The sequence below is a fragment of the Bidens hawaiensis genome, unplaced genomic scaffold (genome assembly GCF_021521415.1).
Source record: "Bidens hawaiensis isolate Kalapana, Puna unplaced genomic scaffold, B.hawaiensis_p1.1 tig00011619_1, whole genome shotgun sequence".
NCBI classification, from domain to species: Eukaryota; Viridiplantae; Streptophyta; class Magnoliopsida; order Asterales; family Asteraceae; genus Bidens; species Bidens hawaiensis.
Window position 1 is genome coordinate 70,215 of NW_027491908.1, and position 19,722 is coordinate 89,936.

Below are 19,722 nucleotides of genomic sequence, written 5' to 3' on the forward strand. Positions count from 1 at the left end.
TGGCAAAAGTATCAAACCACATGGACGAAAATGACCAATAACTCAAAATAAAAAGGAGAAAGATAAAAATACCCTTGAACTAACGGCATAGCTGGATGCCGTTAGACGGATAGGACGTAATTGGCTAATATTTAAAACTATGAGGACTAAATTGACAAAAATACAAATTTTGGACTGAAGTGGCGAAAGTAGCAAACCACAGGACAAAAATGGCTATTAACTCTTATTATCATTATTATTATTAACTATCTATTTAGCAGGAAGAAACAGTACAAACTACAAACCATAAACCCTAGCTAGCTGCCATATCTACTTCAACCTCTGCCCAAAACCCTAACATGAAGAAACCCAAATCCAAGCAAGTACGCATCCAAGGCCGCCAATCGGAGCTTCAAGAAATCGAATTACTCAATAAATGGATCCAATTCGGCAAACCCGAATCGGGTTCGAACCCATTATCACTCCCGCCGTTGCCGGCCAAGTCTCCGGTGGGCCGTATTGACGATAACACGTACTCTCAGTACGCCGGGTGCACCAAGTTCCAGCAGCTGCCGATATCCAAGAATTTGAAAGATGGGTTGAGGCAATCTGGGTATAAGGATATGACTAGCATTCAAAGGGCTTCGTTGCCGCATTCGCTTTGCGGAAGGGATATTCTCGGTGCGGCGAAAACGGGTTCCGGAAAGACACTTGCTTTTATCATTCCGGTGAGTTGATTGGAGTGATGGTATGGTATATGTGCACTGTTAGATGCTTAATTGTTAACCGTCTGAAATTTTATGTTCTTGTTTGTTTGTCAAGGAAATGAAGTTTTCCGTGAATGGTTTACAAACACAAATGAACAATTTATTTGATTTGGCTAACTGAGAATGGTTGGTGTTACGGTTCGGTGCGGCTACCAAGTTTGTGTTGGTGTTTTTTTTAACATTCATATTCATATGTTAATTTACGTATAAATTAATCGCGTTATACTCATGTATGTTTTTGTTTTATAGCTAATAATTTTGCTTAAATCTATATGATAAGCTTAGCAAAGTCATTAGAAAATAGAAGACGTTAACAAACACATTGTCGAACGTTCACAAAAACATTTGAATGAGCATGGCCTTTGTTCATGTTTGTGCATTTAGATAATTGAAGGAAATTCTTGCTTATGTTCGGTCAATTTTTAAACGACCAAACAGAAACAAACTTCCAGTTGAACAGTTTGTTTACAGCCCTAATTGTATTTATAATGGCAATAATATTTACTGTAACAAAATTATATAGTCATATGGTGTTGATGTAGCGTATATATGTAGCAAGTGTGTTTAGGTATTCATTGTAATTCAATCTTGTTAGCATAAGTATTAATACCATATTTTATGGTTTCTAAAACTTGCTAATTTATAGGTTTTGGAGAAATTATATAAGGCTAGATGGGGTCTAGAAGACGGGGTCGGTAGCATTATTATGTCTCCAACCAGAGAATTAGCAGACCAGCTTTTTACTGTACTGAAATCAGTAGGAAAACACCATGGATTCAGTGCTGGTCTTTTGATTGGTGGACATGAATACGATGAAGAAAAGGATCATGTTAACCGTATGAATATTTTAATTTGTACACCTGGACGGCTTCTCAAACATATGGACACAACTCCAAATTTTGATTGTTCACAGCTACAGGTCATAATTTATTTGTCAAACATAACATTTTTTAAATCAAGATAATATTTTTAATAATTTCGTTATGCCTGTCAACAGGTTTTGGTACTTGATGAAGCTGACCGAATTCTTGATGCGGGATTTAAGAAAGAAGTGAATGCGATTGTTTCACAACTTCCGAAACACAGACAAACATTACTTTTCTCTGCGACACAAACGAAATCGGTTAAAGATCTTGCAAGACTTAGTTTAAAAGACCCTGAATATATTGCGGTTGATGAAGAATCTATAGTTGCTACACCAAACCGTCTGCAACAAAAAGTCATACTTGTTCCTCTTGACCAAAAGCTAGACATGTTATGGAGTTTTATAAAGGCGCATTTGAATTCGAGAATTCTCGTTTTTCTTTCTACCTGCAAGCAGGTAGCTTTTTTATGTTTTAGTTTTCATAAGATTCTTGGGGGGTTTATTTATTTATTTTTTTTAATTTGAGCCCGTTTTGATAGGTAAGGTTTGTGCATGAAGCATTCAAGAAACTGCGACCCGGAATCCCGCTAAAGTGTTTGCATGGAAGGATGAAGCAAGTAAAAAGAATGTTCATTTTACAACAGTTTGTTGAACAAAGATCGGTTCTTTTTTCAACTGACGTGTCTTCACGGGGACTTGATTTCAACAAGGGGGTTGATTGGGTTGTTCAGGTGACCTAAAATTCTGTTAGAAGTGACTAAACGGGCGGGTCGGGCTGGCTGGATAATGGGTTATAACTGATTTGGTTTTCTTTTATCAGGTGGATTGTCCTGACGACGTGGCAAGTTACATACATAGAGTCGGTCGCACGGCCCGTTATGAATCTATAGGGCGGTCGGTTTTGTTTCTTGCGCCTTCTGAGATGAAAATGCTCGAGAGACTACAAGAGAAAAAGATACCTGTTCAAGTTGACAAGGTAATAATTACTATTGTTAACTTGTTATTGTGGTTATTAGGCTTGTAAAGGAACCAAGCGAACATGAACATGGTGTATTTATGTCCGTTTGTTTAACTTTAACTGAACAACCGACCAAGCACTAGCAATTAAAGGTATGAGTTTTTTTCGTGTTTGTTTGGTAAAATGATCATGTTTTTGTTCGTTTATGTTTGTTTGTTAAAAGAGCAAACGAACGAATGTGACTGAACATAGAAGAGCGAAAACATGAACATTGGGCCTATAATATTAATAAAACCATACTGAATTGTAATGTGTTATATTTTAATTCCATAAAACTAGACAAGTTGTAACATGCCTTAAAAGTATAAATGAATATATAAAAAAGTGAACTTAATAAAAGAATATAAATTGAACGTAATAAATGATTCTAACTATCATAAATAAATGAGCATTCACTAACTTGAATGAAATAACAAAACATGTTCACGTTTGTTTAACTGATCACAATCCGCTCGCTGAATGTTCGGTTCGCTTACAAGCCTAGGCTCCTAGCAGTTTTCATTTTTTGTTGTCGTTTGAAAGTTATGTTGTATATTTAATGTTGTAGTTTTAACGTGTTGCAGCCAAACACAAAACGATTGCAATCGGTTTCTGGTTTACTAGCTTCTCTGCTAGCCAAGTACACAGACTTGCAGCCTTTGGCTGAACGGGCCTTCAAAACATACGTGAAATCAGTTTTCAAACAGAAAGATAAAGAAATCTTTGATGTGACAAAGCTTCCCATCGATGAATTTTCAGCCTCATTAGGTCTGCCTATGACCCCAAAACTCCGCTACCTTGACCGCAAAAACATTGACAGAAATACCCCTCCAGAGCCTGTTTCAGTTCCCCAAATTCCCACAAAGAAAGATTTGATAACACCAAAAGAAAGTAATGATTTACTTGAATCAGAAGATGAAGAAGACACACTTGATTTACTTCATACCAAGGAAGTTGCAGATGGTGATGAAGTGAAAGCAGCTGCAGCCGATGATATGTTGTATGTAAACATATAATATATATATATATATATATATTGTTATATTAAAATTGATATTTATATTGCACAATATTTTGATACTTTTTTTTACTTTTTGTGTAGGCCTACAACTAGGGTTCTTAAGAAAAAGAAGCTGAAAATTAATGTTCATCGGCCCGTGGGGACCCGCGTGGTATTTGATGAAGAAGGTAACACGCTGCCACCGCTTGCAAGATTAGCTGATGTCAGCACCACCGACTCTGCGCTTCTTGATAAACATAAAGGTAATAGTTGTTCTGATAATACTTAATACATTAAGTGTTTTTGAATATGATATGTGACTTGTTTTTATTTTATTTTACTTTTGCAGTGATGGAGAGGTTTGCAGAATTGAGGGAAGAAATGAAAACACGGGACAAGGAAGACAAACTTCTTGACCGTAAAAGGCGTAAAGAGAAGAGAATAAAGGAGAAAGAGAAGTATAAGAGAGCAAGAAATGAAGAAGAGGAAGAAGATGACGATGACGACGAAGATGATGTTGACTTTAATAAAGTCAAAAGGTCAAAGGTGTACTTTGATAGTGATGATAGTGATGGTGAAACGAAAGATAAGGCAGCTTTGAAGACTGATGAAATCTCTTTAGCAGAACAAGAAGAAATCGCTCTCAAGTTGTTGAGTTCTATGAACTCATGAGTTTTGCTGTTTGATCTGATGATCTGAGTTTTGCAGTTTGAATGGTTTAGTTTGTAATACTTTTTATCGATGAGTCGCGTCTAACAAATGAATTTGTGTTTGCACACTGCATGAAAAGTATGGTCAAAATTTTGTTATATTATTGTGCCATATACATTGCTTTGCAAGTTTTGAAGCATATATTATGTTTGAGTTAGGTTTATCATTGTACTTTATGCCCCATCATATACATATACAGATACTTATTCTTACACCAACCACACGTCAACCCGGGTCCTTTGCGGTGAGACTAATGATGTTCTGTTTTGTAGAAACAACCCAAGATGATAATTTCTCTCTTCCGGTGCAACCTCGTATATCAAGCATCTACCTGTGCGGATTTGGGCTTCAACACAAGTATATGAAATCATTTTTTATATTACAATTATTGTCATGTTTAGACACGATAAGACGTTTGATGACATGGGTACCCCTACCCACTCATGAGCTAAAGAATCTTAGGATTAAAGGAACATCAAACATAAGCTTATAAGCCAGGGAAGCTTGGGAATAAGGAAGCAGCAAACATAAGCTGTCAGATGGGGAAGCTCGATACTTGCCCAACAAGGTTCCTAAGTTGACCAGGACGCTCTTGCTATAGTAACGTCAGAAAAAGTCATAGTTGACGAAAAGCTGGTGTCTGCCATAAAGTAAAAGTAACAAGAAAACAAATAAAAGCTTAGCAAAGCTTATACAAAAATGGCATACACCCGGTCTGCATAAGCTGAAAGAAGAGCTGACGTTTTCCTCTTAAGAAGCTTCAGCTTCCGACTGCCTATAAAAGGAACATTTCACCAAAGGTATCATCATTCTAATTTCACTCTATTCTCTCTAAACTCTCTCTATATACTCCAACTTTATCATCGTGTCATATCACTGATTATCGCGCCGGAGGTTGATTGTAGGAGAACCCCTCCTACGGTGAGACTAACTGGTCATTTTTTCTTTTATTCTTAGCAGGTATAGAAGCTCTGGTTGGGATACACTCTTGAACGGCCATACTCTTCTTGTTACGTTGTTGTAGAAACATGTTTAGCAAAAAAAGGTGCGATATGCAATTTTATATTTTTTTAAAATAAGTAAAACTAAGAGGTTGTTTTCATGTTTGATACTTTTGTTAATCGCATCGTCAATTTTATACTTTTGTTTTCATGTATATCGTTTCTCCTTCTTGGTACATAAAACGTATAACTGTCATTCTCAAACCACCAAAGCCAATTGTTAAGCGAGTTGTTTTCATGTTTGATACTTTTGTTAATCGCATCGTCTCTAACTTGTTAAACACGTTAGGACACGAACTGACAGCCCTTGTGCTACAAAAACACTCAAATAACTTAATTTATTTACTTTCCGTATTCGGATTTGTGACTTCCATTTTTTATGTGCCGCATAGAACTAAGGATGTACAAGCTGGGGAGGTTCTAGGTGCATTTTGTTGTAAGAAAAATTCGGTGGTCATATCTTTACACAGAGACATAATCGGCTTTGTTGCAAAACATGTATATATCATAAGTAACACGATGGTAGAGATGGATGATCGACTTATTTAGATATACTGATAATTATAATCCTGATTCGTTAAAAGATATAACCGAGAGGTGGCAAGGTCGATTTCAAGGCGAGGATAAGGAGGGGATCAAATCGAAGCTATTATCATTTAAGTTTTATTTATTTAAAGTTTATGTTAATATTTTATTAGTTTCCTACTTCTAGTCAAATTGTGATTGTTAGGTCTATAAATACTTTGGAGTTTTTTTTATAATAATAAGAAGTTGAAGATTTAAGTTTTGAAGTTATAGCAAAAGGCGTCCTTTATGTTTAAACGTGTTTTCATTAGACGTCCTTTAGCAAAAGAAATGGCAGAAAACATGCTTCATGTTTCAAATCTCCTTCACGTTACGTCCTTTAACACTAACCCAGTTTTTTTTTTTTATTAAATCTAATCATGTGTCCTACACATAAGGGTATATCAGTCATTTCACCATTTATATAAAAATATTTTAATATAAATAAAATTAAAGAATTAAAACTCTCTCTCTCTCTCTAACTCTCAACCTCGACCACCACCAGAAACACCACCTGTCTCTCCCCTCTCTATCGGCCGCCGCCACCACCCCTTCCCTTCCATCGGTATCCCAACCCCAAGTTCAAATCTATCGATACCACTATATCTTTCTTTCGATTTAGATACGGATTCATTTTAGGCCATACAATATTGCTCCGATTATGTTGAATTGTTGGTATAGGTTAATTAGGTTTTGTGGTTTGATGGATTTGGGTTCTCTGGTTGAGTTACAGATCCGGCAATGGTTCTCGGGTCAAGTTACAAATCCGGCAACGATGGATGCAGTGGTGGTGGAGAGTGATGTTGACAGTGGTGGAGTAGGTGGCAAGTGAGGGCGGTGATAGTGAAGGTATGGTGACGGAGATGGTGGTAGTAATTGATGATGGTGTTGGCATAGTGTGTAAAGAGGGAGATGATGAAGATGCAGGTTGTAGAGAGATGTATTTATACAAATGGTCTTTCAAGAGTAAAATACGAATTTACCTTCATGTGCCTACACATGACCAAATTTAACAAGTAAATTTAACGGAGTTGGGCCAAAGGATAGAGTTTTTAAACGTAAAGAATGTTAATATTGAACTTTACCCAAAGTTTCATAAGTCAATATTGAAGTTTAATATAATCAATTATTTTTTAGTTCAAAAGCACTTCTTGGTTTCTGCCAATCGAAACAATAATTCTCCAAGGCTACTTCACTATTCCGATCACGTATTCAAGCATCAAGATTCTGCGTTGGGTTTCTAAATCCAAATTATCTTAGATGTCAAACGTTAAACTGAAAAGTTTAGCTAAAAAAAGGAGTGGGCAAAGTTAAAAGTTAAGCTAAGATGTCCAATTAATTACTCATACATCCAACAAATTCTTCAAACCAAATTTCATCGAGTTAAATGAAACAAAATAGTTGATGTTTTCGTGTCGTTTGGTTGCAACATACGAGGTGTGAAAAGCTGCGATCAACAACCATAAAAGGGCAAGTACACAGCTAGGGAAAGCGATATAGACTTTTAGCGCACATATGAAACGCATACAAGAAAGAATGTAATGTGTCAAGTATAAATACTCGTAGAAGAAAGCAACTGGATTTTTATACCAAGTTACTAACCGTCAAAAAAACCGAGACGCACACCATAGCAAGTTTATGATGCCCTAACCATTAAAAAGCCAAATACCATTAAAAAAGATAGTAAAAAAACAATCACTTACAAAGCACACTAGGCTTTCCAACATACTTAACAAAGCATCTTCAAACAAACAAACAAAGATCAAGAACAATAATAATAAAAATGTCAGTAGGTTCCCCTGTTTAGCATATCATCAAACTCTATACTACAGACCCACTTTGTCACAACTCTCCACATCACTGCAACACCACAAAACAAAACCAAATCAATTTTCAGCCACTGCATAACAAATCCCATAAGAGCAATTTAAAAAACAAACATCAAGACCGGTTTACCTGCTGCTGCTGTGGTTGTTGCTGATAACCACCATACCCACCAGCTCCTGCATAGACCCCATAATAAGCATTTGGATCCTGAGCTGGTGGAGCATACCCATAAGCCGCCGCTGCCGCCTCGTATCCCTGTCCATAACCATAATAACCACCACCACTGGCACCACCACCATACTGGCCTTGTTCGGGCTGTCCCTGCAAACAAATCCAAGTGTCAAATACAAACACCGCCAACTATGGGTTTACTTTTTTAAAATTAATAAATAAACTCAAAAGTCAAACCAGTTTGCTGGAAGGACTCCGGCCCCATGAAAGGCGAACACTCTGACCTCCTAACTCCGTCCCATTCAAATGTGACAAAGCTTGCTCTGCAGATTGCCTATAACACAAGACGACAAAATATTAGGCATGACATATATATATATATATATATATATATGAAAGAATATTGATGTGTTGTTACCTGGTAGCAAACTGAACAAATCCACAACGTTTACCCATAGGTATCTTCACATGAACAAGTTCACCAAATTGGCCAAACACTTGCCTCAAGGCTGCATCAGAAACACTTGGATCCAACCCACCCACAAATATCTGCGATCATAATTTGTTTGTTAAAGATGTGGGATATAACCCAACAAGATCCATCAAAAGAATAAAGACAAGAATACCCACAGTTGTATTGTTAGGATCACTCTCTCCTTGATTTGCTTCAGCACTCTGGTAGGAAGCTGCACATGTTATAAATGTCAGAAAAAAAATAATTTCTCAGAAGTCTCTAGAAACCATAATTGACTTTTTTTCAACACAAATACAGCCATATAAACTTCATAGCACTATCTTGACTAGGAATCAATACCTACACTCCAGCTTCCGATTGAGTTACACAATTGAAAATACTAAGAACTATAACACAAACATAAACAAGTACAACCAAAATGTAATAAGAACACATCTTAGAAGGTAACTTAATTAACTAGAGGCATATGCGAGTTAGCATTAAAATATATTAAGATAATCAAAGTAAACTACAAACCATACACTTGAAAAAACATAAATTAGATAACAAGCTTAACTATCCTACATTAGTAATCTACACAAACAAGGTTTGAAAGACCTCATGAACACGTCTGACATTATGTTAGGAATCGATATGAGTTGATTGTGATAGATTGGTATTAGGGAAGAAAATAGGAACAATATAGACGAACGATTGTATTACTGAAACGTAAAGAGGAAGTTACAAGATATTCCAGGGCTATGCCCTCTCTCCATGCATCACGCAGGAGCCTTAAAGATCTAAACAAACTTAATCCTAACCCTAACAAGCCTTATCATCTATTACTTATACTACCAATATATTACACTTTAGCCACTTGTATTATTTTCCGTTCACCCCCTTTGAGAATACATATATTGCGTTTCCGTCATAGCTCATTCCCATCACATTATAACAAAGAGTACTTCCATATTAGAGCATAAAGAGCTCATGAATATGTCTGACATTATAACAAAAATTACTTCCATATTAGAACATGACAGTAGATAAACACGTGCATCTTCAAGGAGCCTGTAATTCTTTCCAATGGTAGAGTTTATCCCTAATCACCCTCTAAGTCTGTTAAAGTTCCTTTCAAAACAAGACATACACTAGCAATTGACACACCATTTGACAAAAAAGTACTCGCACAGATAACATATGCACAAAACCAACTTGTTTATATCAATTCTTGTAGTCTAGAGTTGATGATCTATGACCCGATGAAAGTACAACTTTGCATCCAAACTCACTGATAGATAACATAGTACATTTCTATCAACCCACCAAAAACAAAGAATTAAAAAAAAGGTAAACTTGGTACTGAAAAATGATCTATATTCTATAGAAAATATAGGATGAAAACAGAGAATGCCATTACCACATAAAGAATATGACATAATGTGAGAAAAAAAGTACTTGGTTCTAAGAACTGTAAAAGCACCAAATAGGGAAGAAAGAAACGCAACTACAGAATAGTAAAAAAAACTGTGTACTTTAATACTGGTAACCAAATATAGAAGTAGAAAATAAAAAGAATTGAAAGGGAAAGCTAAGCTGAATGTAGAAAATGAAACGGAAAAGGAACTGTAATAAGGAAAGAAGCTCATTACATAAACATAACCACTGACCTAAACCAGGCCACTGCGATTAAGTGGAATCATTTCAGCTGAAATCGGTTCCAGGCACCCAAAAATGAGAGCCTCTCTGGGTCCTGCTTTTGAGACAACATGAGCTTTTATAAGTTTTTATGCATACTTTTACATGGTTAAAAATACTGCCTTGTAACTAACTGCTGAAATGAAATGACTAAAATTTATAGCATCCCCAAGAAACAAACGACTTAACATCCAAGTGCATAACAGAAAAAATCAAAAACAAAACAAGTCTACCTAAAAGAGAGAAAATCTAACATAAATTTAATCAAACAAAAGCAATCATTTGAGAGTAGTTCCACGAAGAGTGACAACATTTAAGAAGTTCAAAAATGTACCTTTTTGCATGCCACCGCCTCCTGGACCTGCCTTTGTAGCGGCAGGGCCGATTCTCATTGGCCTAGAAGAACAAAGAACACCATTCATTTCAGTCATGGCACGAATTTGTTCACTCTCATCTCCAAATCTAACAAAGCCATATCCCTTGGTCCGTCCAGTTGCTCTATCAGTAACAACTTTTGCTCCTTTCACAGATGGATAAACATTTTTGAATGTTTCTTGAAGTAAGTAGTCCGAAACATCTGCAGCAAGATCACCAACAAAGATTGTGTAATCAGGAGTATCACCATTGCGTTTCTCCCCTGCACCAAACGTAGCCCAGTTGAGCCTGAAATTCTGCTCAGTTGACGGCATTATAGTTCCATTAAAGGTCTGCAATGCATTTTCTGCACCGGCACGACTCCTGAACTCAATAAAACCATATCCCTCAGGCTGTCCACTTTGCTTGTTTCTGATAATTTTCACTGAAACTACCTGAAAATAATATTTGAATAAAATTCAGATCTTCAAAAAGTTAAATAAAACATGACATCAAGTTAGAGTTACAATAAACAAGGCAATAAGTATGCTTGGGTTGATTTGGGTAGATTTTGAGCTCAAACCAAACCAAAAACCAAAACTTGGGTTTTTCGATTTAAAAAAATCATTATTTTCGGTTTGAGTTCAGATCTACGTTCTCTGTTTTGACAATTAGGCTTGAGGTTTTGGGGCAATAAAATTGGCACAAAATACCAAATTTCTACCTAAAACCTTTTCATTCAATAAAAAATTAATTGATTATTATACATTTGGATAAAATATATAAATTACACTGTTTAACAAATTCTTATAAATTATTAAAACTTTTAATCAAAACTAAAATTAAAAAAAAACTTATAAATTATTAAAATTTTATGCAAAACTACAAAAATTATTAAAAAAACCATTAAACGGATTATACATTTGGGCTAAAATATATAAATTACACTATTTAACAAATTCTTATAAATTATTAAAACTTTTAATCAAAACTAAAATTAAAAAAAAACTTATAAATTATTAATATTTTATTCAAAACTACAAAAATTATTAAAAAAACCATTAAACGGTTTTGATTACATGTAAAACCAACCGAAAGTTCAATTTTTGCGAAAAAAATAAAACCAAACAGTCATTTTTTGTTTGAGTTCCGTTACTTCAGTTCAGTTTTCTCGGTCTCGAATAGGTTGTTTCGATTTCATATATTCATGCACACCCCTAACTTTCATAATAAGTTAGTGTTACAATAAACATAACACTAAGTTAGGGTTACAAATAACATGATAATAATAATAATAATAACAACAACAATAATAATAATAATAATAATAATAACAATACCTCTCCAGTATTATAAAAACAATTGGTAACATAATTCTCATCCATCCAATACTGCAAATCACCAATCCACAACGACCGGATCTCATCACTCGCCTGAGCTCCTCCACCATACTGCTGCTGCTGCTGCTGAGCCGCCGCGGCTTGCATCATCTGCAGCGCGGCTTGCTGCTGCTGAGCCGCCGACGGCGCCTGATGCTGCTGGGCCCACATATGCGGCGGCAGTGGCTGCTGCTGCTGTTGAGGCGGTGGCGGCATCATCCACTGCGGCGGTTGCTGGTACTGCTGCTGTTGCTGTGGCTGCATCTGAGCCAGTTGTGGTGGGGCCATGCCGTTACCTGGTTGCATCATGGATAGAAACCCTAAGATTAGGGTTTAATTGATTGATTGATTGATTGGGGTGTATAGACTGTAGACCCTAATTGAAGATAGGGTTGATTTGTGCCAGAGGATATTTTTGTCCGATGAGAGGTGTGTTTTATAGTGAGGTTATGACAACTGGGCTGTGGTTATTATGGGCTGATGAGAAGAATGATTAAAGCCCATTAAGTCGTACTCATTTCATAAGCCCATTAACCGGCTGGAAACCAAACCGAACCGGTTTGACAGGAGTGTTGATGGAGCCATTTCCCGAAACATCAACGGAGGGCGCCTCAACCGCTTCTGCTGATGCAGGGCCCGTCCACAATACCGTGTCGAATTCGACGGAGGGGCCAGCTAGCCCCGGTCACTTGAAAACCCGAACCGGCTCGGAACCGGTTTTTTTCAAACCGGGTAGAAAATGACACCGGTTCCGGTCAGGAACCGGTTCGGTTCCCGACCCGAACCGATGCCCAGAAATGCAAACTTTTAGGAACCGGGTAGGGTTGGAACCGGAACCGGTTTTTACGTAAAAACCGGTTCCACCGGTTTTTTTTGAAATTTAAATATTATAGCCGTTAGGAACCGGTTCCAACGGCTATATAGCCGTTTTTGACCGTTGGAACCGGTTTTTTAACTACAAATAGGTTATTTTCTTACTATAAATAGCAAGGTTTGTTTGTGTACTTGTTAAACCACTTTCAAAACTATAAAACACACTCCAAACCACAATTAACCTTAAACCGACAACAAATGGCAACTAATGATGACGTTGTTATGGTGATCGAAACAACAAGATGCCCCGATGTTTGGGTTCATTACGATTTGTGTCTCATGACCGACTCACATGAGTTGGCACGTTGCAAATATTGCTCGAAGTTTCTTAAAGCAGAGTCCAACTCGACATTACGAAAACATACGAATAAGTATTGTCGAGAGAAAAGAAGTTTGGAAGCTAAAAAAACGGAAGTGGGAGAGTCGTCCGGCTCTACAACCCAAAAATAAGTATTCCCGGATTAAAACGACGGACTTTGTTTTTTATGTTTTAGTTGTTATGTTTAGTATCGTTTAGGTTTTAATAATGTTTGTAACAGTTATTTTTTAAATAAATAAAATGTTCGTCATTAAAAAAGTAACAAAAATTAATCATGAGTAACAAAAGTAATTATAATAAAACAAATCAAAACTAAATATTAGTTGAACAAGTTACAAATAATTTTACCAAAACAAATAATTACAACTCTTCTTCGTCTTCATTCTCGTCTTCACCCTCGTCTTCGTTATCGGAAGAAACCCCGTCCTCCGCCTCCTCATCATGAATATTACCGTTAGAACCGGTTCCAACGGATCTATTGTCTCAAAAACCGGTTCCAACGGCTATATTACCGTTGGAACCGGTTCCAACGGCTAATTGGTGTCTAAAAAACCGGTTCCAACGGCTATATTACCGTTGGAACCGGTTCCAACGGCTAGTTTGACTTTTGTTTGACCCTTCAAAAAAAACCCGTCGGAACCGGTTTTTCCAGGTACGAACCGAACCGGTTCCAATTAAGAACCGGGTAGGAATCGGGTTGGAACTGATACTGACATACAAATAGGAGAACCGGGTACGATTTTAGGGTACAAAAATACCCAAACCGGGTATTGTACCAACCGGGTTGGAACTGGAACCGGTTCCGGTTCGGTTCCACCAGTTAGGTTCCGGAACCGGTTTTTTTGTGCACGTCTACATTAACCGGCTGGAAACCAAACCGAACCGGTTTGACAGGAGTGTTGATGGAGCCATTTCCCGAAACATCAACGGAGGGCGCCTCAACCGCTTCTGCTGATGCAGGGCCCGTCCACAATACCGTGTCGAATTCGACGGAGGGGCCAGCTAGCCCCGGTCGCTTTCCATACGAGCCGGATGAGCTGATCGGGGGCGACTCCGTCTCATCCATCCAAAGGCGGCTAACAGATTTCACCCAAACCGCCAGTTTTGGTACCGGTTCCTCTTTTAAACTACCAAATCAGTTTTAAACTGGACCTGTTTAAGCAGTGGCAAAGCTTGGGCTTCGTCACGGCGCTGACCAAAGTCACGGGCCCAAAAATTCGGGTCGACGATTCGGTTCGTGTCGGTGGTTCGGTTCGGGTCGGATACAATATGACATCTATATATCTAAGTTTTTTTTCATTCATTCAAACGATTGTTCTTACAATTAAAAAAAACTAGATAATTTTTTAACCAACGGAGACCTAAAATATTCATAATAATGCGAGAGCCGAGAGGAAGTTAGAAGAGGAATTACAAAGCAGCTCGACGACCTTTAAGATTTTGAATTCCTCAATTATGGATTTCGAATCAAATGTTTCAGCAATTTCTTTTTCTATGTAATCCACCAAGCTATTCGCGAGATACTCATCTGATATATTATTGCGAAGGCGATTCTTGAATATTTTCATTGCTGAAAACCCCCTCTCTGTTGTTGCAGTAAAAACTGGAAGTGTCAAGATTAGCCGAACCACTCTATCAACCAATAGTACGTCTCACATTTCTGAGTTTCCACAAGATTTTAGCATAAATCAAAAATACTTGAAAACACCACTTAGATTGGTATTCTTTGGCATTTCATAATTAAAATTCTGCAATTGATATTGTAAAAGAGTAATTTCCTGCTCCCTAATCAATCCCCGTTATAGCCCCCTCAATTTTGAGTTTTATAAAAACATGTTTTTACTATTCGACTACTATTTTTTAACTTTTGTTTATAAAAATTGCGATGTTTTATAAAAAAATCAAATGATGGGCTATTATATTTAAAAAAAAAAAAGGCAATGGTGACCGGTAGCATTTTGGAAAAATAAATCGAGGTGATTGTGCTTAATACCTATAAAAAATTTAGGGAAAATCATAAAATTTGCCCTACTGACGAAAAAATGGTAGTGACCGGGGCCACCCCGGGTCCCCAAAGAACTTCGCCATTGTGTTTAAGTAAAATCAGTTCTAAACCGAACCGAAAACCAAGCTGAACCAAGTCAACCTCTCTTGATTCTAAACCGAACTGGTTTGGGTCAAACCAGTCGGTAAACCAGTTCGGTTTGGGAAAAAACCAGTTTTGTACACCTCTAGATGGAGTCATAGACTAAATTAGAGGTGTACAGAACCGGGTTTTTTCTCAAACCGAACCGGTTTGGGTTTTGCATGGTCAAAACAGACCCAAACCGTTTCGGTTTAGAAACTGGTTTCAGCATAAAACAAGTCAAACTGATCCAAACCGTTTCGGTTCGGTTTAGAACCGGTTTTATGCCAAAAAAAAAAAACAAAACATGTTTTCAAACCGGTTTGATTGTGAAAAGGCCGAATCGTTATACAAACTGGCAGTTCGGTTCGGTTTGGGAACCGGTTCGACTTAAACCCGTTTTAGATGTGAATCGGGCCGGGTTTTTTTACACCTCTAGACTAAATGCATACACCAATCCATTAATTTTTTCTTGCGTAGACATTGATGGTTCGATATTCAGGAGGATCATGCTAGTTTTTAACATAGGTTTATGGTTTTTCAGTTCAGTCGCGGGTGTTATGGGAGTAGTGTTCAACTATGAGCGGTCCTTTGGATGTTGACCGAATGAGTGGTTGTGTGGATGTCTATTGAACTAGTGACTTGCTTGATTTGTAATTAAACTAACCGCTTCATTTTGGTTTTAAGAACATTGGTTTAATGTTCACAATGATTTTGTCCTCTCACATGTTGGATTTATAAGTCTAGCACATGGTATATGACAAATTTACCATTGACGTATGAACTCAAAAGGTCACGAGCTAAGCAATTGATCGAAATATGGATTTAATTGTTGTTTTGACGTACACATCGGTTAATTTCAAGACTGTTGTTATTAAGTAAATTAATAAAACAAAATAAATCATTTTATATGGTTAGTAATTTTTTGGAGTTTGATGATATACACACATAATGTGGTTATATATATCACACCCCGACCAAAGGCGATGGAACATGCCGAAGTGTAACGATTGTCCATAAGCACATGACACTAATTAAAGTGACAGTATTTAATAAACTCATTTCATTTCACAACATCGAAAATGTCACATAACAATTATCCATAAAATAACCATAAACAAGATATCACAAAATATGGCAAATTTGATATTGTTCATTTTTACTAATATCCTAAGGTCTTTGATGTCGTTTTCTTCACAATCATAAATCAACCAAGATGCAAACCTGCAACATTTCATAAAATAAAGTTTGTCAACACAAAGGTCGGTGAGCAATTCATAAGTTTAATCATATCAGTATATAATAAAGATAACCACAAAACTTGCATACGAAACGATAAATAAAAGTGGTAATTTGGATAAATAGATATCGCTAAACACATTAGCGACACCTAGCTATAAGGGGATGCCAAATAGTCTAGGATTTTATAGTTATCGTTAATTGCATTACGTTAACGACACCTTGCTATAAGGGGATGCCAAATAGTCTAGGATTTTATAGTTCCACCAACCAAAAGCGATAAACACATAGGCATATAAGCATAGAACACCAAATCGAGCAATTATTTAGGTAAAGTATACAACTACGTTTGTGGTTTAAGATTCAAATATAAAGCATTTTGTTGAATAAGTATGAAATGTCACCCCAAAATAAAAGATAGAAAATGAGGTATGAAGTACTCACCTTCAAGTAGTAAACTTGAAAGATGATAATTTGGAGATTTGTCGGAACGACGAGTTTAACGCACAATGCCTAAAAAGAAAAGAAGTTTTGAATTTAGAAAGGTTGTCTTGAAGGTCTTTAAACAAAATAAATGTTGAGAAATGTAAATAATTAAAGTTCAAGGTTTAAAATGTGACTATTTAAGAATTTATAATAATAACCCTTTAAAAATGTAAGTTTGCTCGAAACCGGGTTAAAGTATCTAACCTTAATATTTACTCAACCTATGTTAAGTAATAAGGTGGGTAAAATGCAAGAATGCAAATCCCTTTGGAATAAAGATACTAAAACGGGTTTTTTTTATCGAGTGTTCGCGTTGTCGGTTCGGGTCTTGATAATTGGTCAAACCCAAAGTCAACTTTCCAAAATATTGAATGTTATGAGATAACTCAATAAAATTTAATAAGACTTAACCAAGTATGTAGTTCCATTGTTTTAGAACTAACAACGCACGTTAAGCGAGTGTTCGGTTTTGTCGGTCCAAACTTTGTTATGAGATCAAGTTGGATCAAACATTTCCAAGTACTTAATAATATATTTAAAAATCAATTTATAACTATTTTTAAAGAAATATACAAGTCTTGATGGCTAAAAAAAAACACACTTGTGTGTCTTAAGCGAGCAAGAATCGGTTTGGTTCGGTTTCCATCTCACAACAAGTTCATAGATGGTTTCCACATGTCCAAACACTAAAGAACTTGTATAATAACGTACAAATAAAAAAATACCAAAAGTTAACAATAAAGTCTTTAAACAAAAGTTCGGTTTTCGGTTCGGATCGTGTTTCGGGTTAAGACCGAGGTAAGATTCTACAAACCCATAACCATAGAATTTGTAAAAATGATTTTAGAAACTTAGATCTAACACTAAGTATGTTTAAACAAACAAAAACTAGTAACAAAGTTCAGTTTACGGTTTAGAGCTATTTACGGTTAAACCGAAGCATAGACTCTTAAAAACCCATAACCATGGAACTTGTAAACATGACCAACAAACTACAATAAGCAAGATTATATGTATGAACAAGTTATATAGATGTATATATATCAAGGACACGAAGTCTTCCATGAAGCCTTGCCTTATGGGGTCCGAAACCTCACCGACCGGAATCGGAGAAGTAACTACCAAAGGTAAACAAGGGGTGTATATTATATATATGTTGCACAACCATAAACAAGTATTAATAAGGCTACATAAACTAATTAAGATGAAAGACCAAAAGCCTTCAAGAACACTTAAGAAGATAACCTTGAATCTTTGATGTTTGAGAGAGTTTTTTTTTTGGAGTTGTAGCAAGGGAAAATGAAGAGGAAAGGTGGTGTATATATAGGGTAATGTTGGTGGTCAAATATGGGTGTGAGACACAAAAGTTTTCATGCAAAATGGATCAAGACAAAAACACAAAACAACAAAAAATAAATAAATAAATAAATAATAAATAAATAAATAAAAATAAAAATAGGATGTTTTCAAGACCCAACAAGTGTGAAACAATATTGTAACATAAATCCATCATTTTGATTATAACATAAGCTTCGGTTTACAAATCGGGTCGGTTTACATAATAAACAAATACAAACGAATACAAACAAGACCCGAAATTGACGAATGTCACAATATAGATGTGTGTTCTTATATAGATGATTTGATGCAAGTATTGTTGTTCGTGTGACATGTTTTATATATTTTTGCAACTGGATTTATGTGTGGCGTCCCATTTTTTATAATGTTTATTCTTATATCAATGAGTTACATGATACACATTTATCATAACGGTAAAGGCGTCATTTTGTTTTAACACGCATGATGGTGTCCCTTTTATGAGGATAATGTTTGTCTCTCTAGTTCCCGACGAGGGCGAAACACATGAATAAGGGGTTTGAACAAATTTAAGCTGGTCTTCTCATTTTTTTTTCTCAACCTCAAAGTTTGAATAAATTGTTTGGGTTGGTTGTAAATGGGCTATTTCTTCAAGCACTTGCTAAATCACGATCAAAGAGTGTTATCCTTGTGTTGTGATCTTGACATTTTGGTGCAAATACTAGCAACTTGGGGGTTCTAGACTTGCTTGGTGTGGATTACTTTCGAAAAACGGGACGCTTGGGTCTATTGTTTATCGTTTTCTATCTTGTTCTGCCACTTATCAAATGTTGTTGCGTTAACACCATATGGACTGTTTTAGTTTTAAGTTTACTTATGTATGGATCTTGATGGTTTTTCATTTATAAGTTCTGAAAACTAACATGTTAAGCTTTCATGGGAGAAGATTTACATAGTGACATGCTAAAAACTCGACATCACAAACAAAAAACGGCTAAAATAACTCCACTTCTCATTTTGTTCATTTCCTTAAAACGAACATACATGAAAATGTATCCCATTTTTTCATTTACTTTGGTTTGTTTTTGTTTATATATGTTCATTTAACCTAACTTCATTTGTTCATGTTTACTTACATACTTATTTAAACTTATTTATTATTTGTAAGCTACAGTAACTAGTCCACCATGCACCAACCCATCACCCAAAACAAAATTTTGCACCAAGTAATCAACTAACAGAGTGACCGAGTGAACAAGAACACACTCAGTTACATTCATTCATGTCCACCCAGTTATAATATAAACAAACAAACAAAAACACACTCATTTTCTGAACAAACAAACACGAACAAGATAATCCCTACATTCAAATATTCGTTTGCTTGATTAAAGCTAAACGAACCAACATGAACACGCCTCATTCTTGTTCATTTGGTTCATTTATAATCCCACTTCACCCAAAGTCCATAAACACCCTATAACATGCATCGATGCTCTATTATTTATGAAACAATTGTATTTTTCAATAAAAGAAGGAAATTTCTTCTAATGTAAACGACATCGTTTGTCTTAAAAAAAAGTAGTTAGTCGTATT

The 19,722-nt window shown here is 36.1% G+C and overlaps 2 protein-coding genes across 3 annotated transcripts; one reads left to right on the forward strand and one right to left on the reverse strand.

The window, feature by feature from the left end:
• Window positions 1-334: 334 nt before the first annotated feature.
• LOC143538409 (DEAD-box ATP-dependent RNA helicase 32-like) lies at window positions 335-4,280 on the forward strand. The gene is made up of 8 exons (XM_077031980.1): window positions 335-707; window positions 1,393-1,665; window positions 1,744-2,067; window positions 2,151-2,342; window positions 2,432-2,587; window positions 3,193-3,608; window positions 3,711-3,871; window positions 3,958-4,280. The coding sequence occupies exons 1-8, from the start codon at window positions 339-341 to the stop codon at window positions 4,278-4,280; spliced, it is 2,214 nt and encodes a 737-aa protein (XP_076888095.1). The 5' UTR covers window positions 335-338.
• Window positions 4,281-7,562: 3,282 nt separating this feature from the next.
• On the reverse strand, window positions 7,563-12,091 carry LOC143538410 (polyadenylate-binding protein RBP45-like). Of its 2 annotated transcripts, XM_077031982.1 has the most exons (7): window positions 11,729-12,091; window positions 10,369-10,843; window positions 8,513-8,568; window positions 8,301-8,431; window positions 8,120-8,216; window positions 7,841-8,032; window positions 7,563-7,744 (listed from the first exon to the last, which is right to left on the reverse strand). In XM_077031982.1, the coding sequence occupies exons 1-7, from the start codon at window positions 12,074-12,076 to the stop codon at window positions 7,742-7,744; spliced, it is 1,302 nt and encodes a 433-aa protein (XP_076888097.1). In that variant the 5' UTR covers window positions 12,077-12,091; the 3' UTR covers window positions 7,563-7,741. The 2 variants fall into 2 exon arrangements, with proteins under 2 accessions (XP_076888097.1, XP_076888096.1); XM_077031981.1 differs by lacking the exon at window positions 7,563-7,744 and having other exon boundaries at window positions 7,826-8,032.
• Window positions 12,092-19,722: the final 7,631 nt, after the last annotated feature.